This window comes from Clinocottus analis, unplaced genomic scaffold (assembly GCF_023055335.1).
Source record: "Clinocottus analis isolate CAN_PGR_092001 unplaced genomic scaffold, fCliAna1.0.p SCAF_5, whole genome shotgun sequence".
Taxonomy (NCBI): Eukaryota; Metazoa; Chordata; class Actinopteri; order Perciformes; family Cottidae; genus Clinocottus; species Clinocottus analis.
In genome coordinates, this window is record NW_027176207.1 from 21,823,851 (window position 1) to 21,832,478 (window position 8,628).

Consider the following 8,628-nt stretch of genomic DNA (forward strand, 5'->3'; position numbering starts at 1 on the left):
GTTGATGGTAAGAGGATTTTACAAAGAAAAGTTCAGTTTTGACTCTAACACTTGTTTGTACATTAAAGTGAAAACAGTCTTTAACCACTACCGTTATATTTACAAGATCACTGTTATTGTATTGTCTTATGACTGCTGTTGTTTTTTGTATTGTTTTATTCAAATGTATGTAAGAAATGCTCAGACTGCCACACTGAGGTCTCATTACAGTGGAAATGGGACCATGAGCCAATAGGGGCGGACCTTAAAGGGGCTCGACCAATAGGAGCGTCGGCCCTGAGCCGATTAGCCAATAGGATGTTCGTCATGTTAGCAAGTGTCACTGCTCATTAAGGATTTCCTGTTCAGGACAAACATACTAGAATAAAAGCTCTGTAACAGACTCATCAGTACTCAACAGAGGGACTGACACACGAGGGGTTAACGCAGAGACTTTTATTTCAACGCAGGTTCAATTAGTTTAGGGTTGAAACCAGACTCGACCTGAGGAGAGACAGGAGCACACAGGGTCAGCTGGAAGGGGGAACGGACGCGCACACACGCACACACACAAACACACACACACACACACACAAACAGCGCAGTGTTTAGCATCAGTAGCTTCAATACGTCAACATCTCAGACTACAACAACTTTACAAAAGCAAGATTATATACACAGGAGGAATTGACTCGATCACGTTTTGGGAGAAACAAATGTTCTAGGGATACAATCATAAAAGTACATTAAAATGGAATAGTTATTATTTCTGTACAAAGACAGAACAATCAGTGTGTGAATAACAGCGGGAATTTTGAAAGAGAAAAAAGACAACTGTGTCATTTCCCCCTCAGGAGGTCCTCTGCTCTCTGAGAACATTCTCCATGAGACGGCCAGGTGTGCAGAAGGCCTCAGGTGAGCAGGAGACAAGCGTCGTCAGACGCTCCGACCAGATGCATCATCCACGGGTCCAACGTCTTCGCTGTCGGCGCCGATGTGGAGCCGCTTGACCAACAGCTGTTTGTTTAGCACCATAACCTCCCGCCCCCCACAAACACACACACACACACAAACACACAGAGTGCATCCAGATTGAAGCTATAACCTCGTTCTTTCTGGTGCTGAAGCTTAAAAATGGCCGAAGACGCTCCCTTAACAAAAAAGGTTCTGCTCGGACAAAAATCTGATTCAGCGCATAAAAAAAAAAAATGGAGTAAAAGAACAAAAAAACTCTCGCTTGTTTGTCCATCAGACAACAATGTTCTCACTTCTTTATGCGATGAAACAAAACACAAATGTCCAACAAGACATCCGTGTCGTCACACATTCAAAAGACAGTAAAGTGCGCTTGATTTAAAATGAAAGAAAAGATAAAAACACCAAGCGCACCCTCTCTTAAGGCCTCACCTCCAACGCTGCTCACAAAAAAAACAATCCCAAATATTTCCGTGAGGAGAGAAACAGTCCCGAAGGAACACGACGGTCCAACGTGACCTCAGGCACGACGTCCAGAGCGCTGACCTTCCGTATCCAATTTTAAAACAAACAAAATATGCAATAACATGCGCTCCGCCTCCTTGGAATTGACCGCCACCTTGAAGAGACGGCGGCGGGACGGGACCCGCCTGTCACTGAACGACCTCGAAGTAGTGCAGGATGGCCATGATGTGCTGCGGCATGAAGACGTAGCCGGTGTACACCGCCATGCCGGCCACGGAGATCAGAAGGGAGTCTGAGGAGGGGGAGGAGTTAAGGAGAAGCTGACGGACATGTGACCTCTGACACGTGACCTCGGATCTGTTCCTAACTAGAAATGTAGTTTACGTCAAACATTAGATGTGTTTTTCATTTTAAAAGTTGGATCAGTTCCAGTGGAAACTGCTGTAGATCATCAGCAGTGAGCAGGATCTTCAGTCTGTGTGTGTGCAGTCAGGTGACGCAGGCAGAAACACACCTTTTGAAACAACACCGGAGAGAATACTGGTCGGCTAACACCGCACCTCCTCTGAGAATATTGCTTTTGCTCTTTTTTTCATGTCCACAAGCAGAAACTTTTCAAAAAATAAAAAATCTGATATTTTCTGATACATCTTTTGAGTTTCACATCCATCAAGGACCAAACATGGTCACTGATGGATAAATATTTATGCTCATCTATTGATTAAATACTACAAAACCTGAATGATTTCCATCAGTTTATCGCAGTGTTGATGACTGTTTGTTTGGTGTTTTTATACAAACCATTACTCATTACTTTAACTTGACAGAATAACAAAATACACCAGCATGAAGCAGCTGAGGGACTTACTGATGATACGCAGAGGAGCAACAACACAAAACACACCCAGCCCCTCAGGGGAGGAAGAGATGAAGGTGACACCAAATGCAAGAGACAAATCCTCGAGTTACACAACTACCACGGATCAAAGTACAGCCAGTCACACTTCACACACCTTAGTTACCAAGACCAGACTCCCCAAGTGTATTTTTGATACACACTTATACTTTTTAATTCAAGTTGAGCTTATGTTATGAACTTGAATCTGGTGCAACTTGTGTTGACCCGCATGTGAGTCACCTGACAGCTGACAGGAAGTCACCTGAAACCAGCTAAAAAAGCCTGGACACCGCCCCGTTCTTCTTCTCTACGCCGAACTCTGTTGACAATTTTACTTCTTTAACGCGTTTTTACATAATAAGCAAATGTACGAGAAAAGTGACAAAGTAAGAGACACTTTCTGATTCATGAGTGCTTAGTCTGTAACTCGGCACTCGAACATGAAGCACTTGTTATGACGAAAGAGTTGTATTTCCTCTTCCGGCAAACACTCCATCCCGCAACGCTCCCTTCAAAATCCTTTGAGTTTAACGATCCTTCACGTGAACGTGACTACACCTACCTTTTGGAACAAAAGATGAGACTTTTTATTAAAACTATAAGTGGTATCTTAATTCGGCATTATTATTAAATAAAATAAACGTGTTTTTTAAGATTACAATATGTATTCAAATACGTTAGCGACAGACAAACACTTGCTTCAATTACACTTTTTAACAAAAACAAAGACAGACTTTCACATTGTACACACGCCGAATACATCATGTAACTGTATACGATTGTAAAATACCTGAAGTTATATTCACAACCTAAACCTGAATACATTTAATCAATAAAGAAGTTACTCGGACATCCGGACAACTGAGCCAGGTGAGCACCGCTGACTTCCTCGCTAAAGTTAGCCGTTAGCTCGCCGGGTCGTAAAGGATACTGAACACGGTTCTCTCCCAGGGCTCCAGCATGTACAGGGCCGTCACCAGGAGGTACTGGTAGTAGAACCAGGACAGCTGCTTCCAACAGTCACCCAGAGACATGGTTCCGACTTTAAGCAGGACCCAAAAACAACCAACTTCTACTTTCTTGACTCGCTTCTTTCCTTCTGCGTGATTCGCGGAGGTGGGACGTCGGACGTTCTCTCCGGTGACGTAATGACGTTAAATAACAAGGCGCCTGTTTTTCAGCCAATCGCGTGAGGCGCACGGGTCTGGAGGCGGGCAAAGGGAGTTCCAACATCTGGTTTTCAAAATAAGACACAGTTTCAGCCTTTATAAAAAAAAATAATTACAAACATATTTAGTCTTTCATTTTCACACATTAGATACTTTCAGAACGGGTCTTCTTTGTAATTTCAATTTCGTTGTCTTGTTTACAATTTTCATGCATTCAACAATTAAATGATCTTATGTATTGGCTAATAATATACATCTTATTATCTACACTTGGTAACATGTTTTTCTCTGTTATTACAATAAACAAACATATTGTAGTTTATTTTGCTGCCATTGAGCCGTTTTGAAAATAAAACTATGTATAGTTGAGTTCCTCAAACTGGTCTACTTTGCAGCTACATCGACATCAGTCGATAAATAATATAGTAAACATAGTTTGTTCAAAAGAAAGCACAGACAAGTTTATTTACAACCGCAAAATATCCACTTCTGTACAGATCCTGTTCTTTCACAACAAGAACATGTTATCCAGCTGGTGAGACTTTACTTTAACCCTCTGATGTTTGACAAGCGCTTTATAACAGAGTTGTAGTTAAAGTATCAGGACACTTTAGGTGTTAAAAGAGAACGTTTGGTTGGTAGATATTTTAGATGCCTTAAAGAACGACTCATCTACACATCAATATTAGCTAAAGTGTTCACTATATTTAGTTCCTCTTTAATATTCGAAATATAGCGTTTACTTAAACTGATATTGATTATTTTAGGCCTCTAAAAACACGTGCACAGCAGTACATTTCTACCGTAGTTATATTGCGTAGAAGTACCTCACACAACCACACTTCTAATCATCACCACTGCCTTTAACGCAGTGTTTGTCAACGTCAAACTTCTGACTTAATTACAACTATGTTACAGCAAAATAAATCCTTTAAGAGCTTATAAACACTGATTATGAATGTTAAATAAACCATTTATTACAAGCTTATATGAACTGATTATGAACGCTAAATAAACCCTTTATTAAGCACTTATACAACAAGATTATGAAAGTCTAATAATTACTTTATTAAACACCTATAAACTGATTGTTAGCGCTAAATAAAAGAGGGTTGAGGTAAAGTGTCACCAGTGAGCCTCGTCAACTTTTTTTTAATTCCCAGTCAATGAAATGGGCATCAGAAGCTTTGTGACTTCAGCCCATCAGAGCAGCGATGATAAGATTTTTAGAGTCAAATTCCAGATTTTGCGAGATAAATTTAAAAAGAAAAACGATCTTCCTCCTCCTCGGCGTGACGTGTCCCTCTCAGCAGTGGCTGGCCAGGATGTTGAAGAAGTGGTACACCTCGTCCTTGTCGAACACGGCCACCTCGGTGGAGCACTCACTGCAGCACACCGGGTGGTAAACCTCGTCGGCGTCCATCCCCGCCGGCGCCGGCGTCTCGTCCATCGCCTCGTCCGTCGTCGTCGTCTCCTCCTCCTCCTCCGTCTGGCCGCCCCGCCTCCTCTTCCTCCTCTTCTTCCTCGGCTTCACCTCTGGCTGCGTTTTGTAGCGCAGCGCCTCGTCTCGCTTCACCGCGCAGTTCATGACGAACATGGCGCGGTACTGCGTGCGGTACTTCTCGTGCCTGAGAGGAAAGAATTCAGAATTAACATTCATAGTAAAACACAATTTCTCGTCTTGAATTTCTTCTAAAAAAATTTGACTTTTGGTGAACTGTGAAACTAAAGCAGATGAACAGAAAGTTTCGAACAAACAGGCTGTGAGGAGTCGTGGTTTTACGAACCGTAGACGTCATACAGAATGTTTTAAAGGAGTAGAAGCTCCATAGTGTTTATACAAGGTTCATACACATCTTGACCAATGAATTTACATGACTTTTAGCCATTTTTTCCATGTTTTTAAACGCAATGTCCATGACTTTAAACCAAATTTCCATGAACGCATGAATATAACACATCGACTACACTTTTGGGGATTTTTTTTGTTTCAAAGACTTTTCCAGGTCTGGAAATAACCATTTTAAAACTCCATGACTGTTCCAGGTTTCCTCGCCTCACCTCTGACAGTCCAGGCAGAGCGTCGTCATGCAGGCGGGACAGTTGAGGACGGCGTCGCTGCTCATTAAACCCGCATCCTGACGAGCGCGCGCTCGAGACCCTGCGGCCGATCGCTTCCTGCTGTGATACCTGAAGACGACGAAGAGGAAGATGAGATGAATGAGAAAATTACAAAGGGAACATAGAAACAAATGTTTAATAAAAAGCGGGAGCGACTCCTCCCCCCCGAGCGCCTCACTGTCTCCTCTTGGCGTCCACCCAGGCCTGGTCCCGGTCGTCCTCGTCGGGGTCGTACAGCAGCTCGTCGTTGGTCATCACGGCTCGCTGCCGCCGCCGCCGGCCGGTGGAGCCGCCTGGCAGACGAGACAGAGGGATTTTAACAAAGTGACATCGTGACAGCGGGAAAACTAATGACAGGAGGAACATTCGTGCTTACTCGGCTTCTCCTCTCCCTCCGAGTCGGAGTCGAAGTACACCTCATCGTACATCTGAGGGTTAGGAAGCGCAGGAGGACCTCCTCCTCCTCCTCCTCCTCCTCCTCCTCCTCCTCCTCCTCCTCCTCCTCCTCCTCCGGTTTCTGATGAAGAATAAACACACACGTGTAAATACAGTTTTACTCACAATGGTTCTCCTCCAGTATCCAGTAGAACATGTGATCAGACCATTGTGGATGTTTCTCTAGTCTCTGCAGAACCAACAGGAGGAGAGCTAGTAACGTTAGCAGCATCGCTAACGGAGAACCAACTGGAGGACCGCTAGTAATGTTACCCACAAATCTAAAAGTTTCATTTTCTCCCTCTTGTATGTAAAGTGGGTTTTAAGCTCCTCTACTCGTGACAACATGCAGCTGGGGGTTACCAGTAGCTGCTGCTGGCGTCCAGGTTCCCTCGATGGTCTTGATGGTGGAGCTAAGCTCCGCCTCCATCTCCTTCTCAAACTCATCCCCGCTGGACGAGCCGCTCTCCCCCGTCAGGTACTCTCTGATCAGCTTCTTCTTCTGCTCCGGGGTCCCGTTCAGCAGCACCTCCAGCTCGTCCTCCGAACTGGAACACAGACACGTTTTACACATACATACATACATACATACATACATACATACATACATACATACATTACACGTACACACGTACCCACATACATACGTACATACATACATAAAACACAAGGTAATATTTTAACCTTTTAGTCTGAAACTAAAAGTTATATTCAACTAAATGATTTAGTGTCAAAGTAAGTACCTGCTGCTATGTTACAATGCACATACACACATATACATATGTGTACACACATACGCAGGTATATACACACACATGCATTTATATACACACACGAGTATAGACATACAAAGATATGCACGCGTATATACACAAGCACACAAATACATACATATATGTATATATACACACGCATGTATACACACACACACACACACACACACACACACACACACACACTTATCTACAGACGTATATACACACGCACACATATACATACATACATAACGCTATATAATTATATATGTGTCCATAACAAGAAATTCAGCATTAAATCTAATAAACAAAAAAGAAATCTCAGCCCTCTAGACTCAATAATTCAAGTTTTTTCTGAATAAGTTGCAGCTGCATTCGGCACATTTACTTTAAGTACATGTATCTTAATAAACACTTTAAGCAACGTAACACGCCCATCGCAGTACTTTTACAGTAGTATTACTCGCTACTATTCTGGCCTAAAGTACCTGAACACATCCCACCTCACCGGTTCTAAGAGCGCGAGCACATCGTGCATCACAACAACAAAACGCCAGCAGCTCTAGTTTGTTTACATGTGGACCACGTGGTCTCTCGGTAAAGATGGCCGACCTGCTCTCCGCGCGCTCCTCGTCGCTCAGCTCCTCGAGCTCATACGAGTCGATCTCGTGCGGTTTGTTCAGTTTGTTCATTTTAACTGTCGAAGAACTCCTCCAACGTTCAGCAACAGGAGCTGCGCGCGAGCTACCGGCGACGCTCGGACGACTGCTTCCGCTTCCGTTTCTGCTCCTTCTTCTTCTTCGGTGGTTTCGTAGAACGGAAGTGGAAATTTTAAAACGGAAACAATGAAATAAAATAAAATAAATTAATGAAATAAAATAAAGTTAAAATGTGGAAAGTGTGTCAGCACAATAGCATTTAGGTAGAGAATGAAGAACAGCAGTGAGTCTCCAGCATGTTGTTGGTCACAAAGCTGCGAGTCGTTATCTTGCTCATTGTGTGCTTTACATGCTGCTGCAGCTGCAGGCTCAGCTTCAACATGCGCAAGCTCAGCTTCAACATGCGCATGCGCAGTTATTATCTCAGAATTTCAACTTTTTATCTCAGAATTTCAATTTCGATTTCTTTTTTTTGTCATTATGACTTTTTTTGTCAAATTTTTTTGTCATGACTTTTTTTGTCATGACTTTTTTGTCATGACTTTTTTTGTCATGACTTTTTTTTGTCATGACTTTTTTGTCATGACTTTTTTGTCATGACTTATTTTAGTCATATTTTTTTGTCATGACTTTTTTAGCCATGACTTTTTTTTGTCATGACTTTTTTTTGTCATGACTATTTTTTGTCATCCTTTTTTTGTCATATTTTTTTGTCATGACTTTTTTTGTCATCCTTTTTTTTGTCATATTTTTTTGTCATGACTTTTTGTGTCATACTTTTTTTTGTCAAGACTTTTTTTGTCATACTTTTTTTTGTCATGACTTTTTTTTGTCATGACTTTTTTTTGTCATGACTTTTTTTGTCATGACTTTTTTTGTCATGACTTTTTTGTCATACTTTTTTTCATACTTTTTTTTGTCATGACTTTTTTTGTCATGACTTTTTTTTGTCATGACTTTTTTTTGTCATGACTTTTTTCGTCATGACTTTTTTTTGTCATGACTTTTTTCATACTTTTTTGTCACATTTTTTTGTCATGACTTTTTTTATCATGCATTTTTTTGTCATACTTTTTTTTCATCCTTTTTTTTGTCATGACTTTTTTTGTCATGACTTTTTTTGGTCATGACTTTTTTGTCATAACTTTTTTTGTCATGACTTTTTTTTGTCA

At 41.7% G+C, this 8,628-nt stretch overlaps 2 protein-coding genes across 2 annotated transcripts; both read right to left on the reverse strand.

Annotated features, from left to right (window-relative positions):
• Positions 1–420: 420 nt before the first annotated feature.
• sptssa (serine palmitoyltransferase, small subunit A) lies at positions 421–3,456 on the reverse strand. The gene is made up of 2 exons (XM_068600659.1): positions 3,249–3,456; positions 421–1,711 (listed from the first exon to the last, which is right to left on the reverse strand). The coding sequence occupies exons 1-2, from the start codon at positions 3,349–3,351 to the stop codon at positions 1,608–1,610; spliced, it is 207 nt and encodes a 68-aa protein (XP_068456760.1). The 5' UTR covers positions 3,352–3,456; the 3' UTR covers positions 421–1,607.
• Positions 3,457–3,921: 465 nt separating this feature from the next.
• Positions 3,922–7,581, reverse strand: eapp (e2f-associated phosphoprotein). The gene is made up of 6 exons (XM_068600792.1): positions 7,410–7,581; positions 6,406–6,590; positions 5,984–6,124; positions 5,786–5,900; positions 5,548–5,676; positions 3,922–5,114 (listed from the first exon to the last, which is right to left on the reverse strand). The coding sequence occupies exons 1-6, from the start codon at positions 7,487–7,489 to the stop codon at positions 4,793–4,795; spliced, it is 972 nt and encodes a 323-aa protein (XP_068456893.1). The 5' UTR covers positions 7,490–7,581; the 3' UTR covers positions 3,922–4,792.
• Positions 7,582–8,628: the final 1,047 nt, after the last annotated feature.

Excerpts from the sequence above, each read along its gene's own strand:
- sptssa (XM_068600659.1), bottom strand. The coding sequence starts at position 3,351 with ATGTCTCTGGGTGACTGTTGGAAGCAGCTGTCCTGGTTCTACTACCAG. Across the intron at positions 1,712-3,248 it reads CTGGGAGAGAACCGTGTTCA|ACTCCCTTCTGATCTCCGTG; the intron begins GTATCCTTTACG and ends CCCCCTCCTCAG.
- eapp (XM_068600792.1), bottom strand. The coding sequence starts at position 7,489 with ATGAACAAACTGAACAAACCGCACGAGATCGACTCGTATGAGCTCGAG. Across the intron at positions 6,591-7,409 it reads GAGGAGCGCGCGGAGAGCAG|TTCGGAGGACGAGCTGGAGG; the intron begins GTCGGCCATCTT and ends TCTGTGTTCCAG. Across the intron at positions 6,125-6,405 it reads GACGCCAGCAGCAGCTACTG|AAACCGGAGGAGGAGGAGGA; the intron begins GTAACCCCCAGC and ends ATTCTTCATCAG.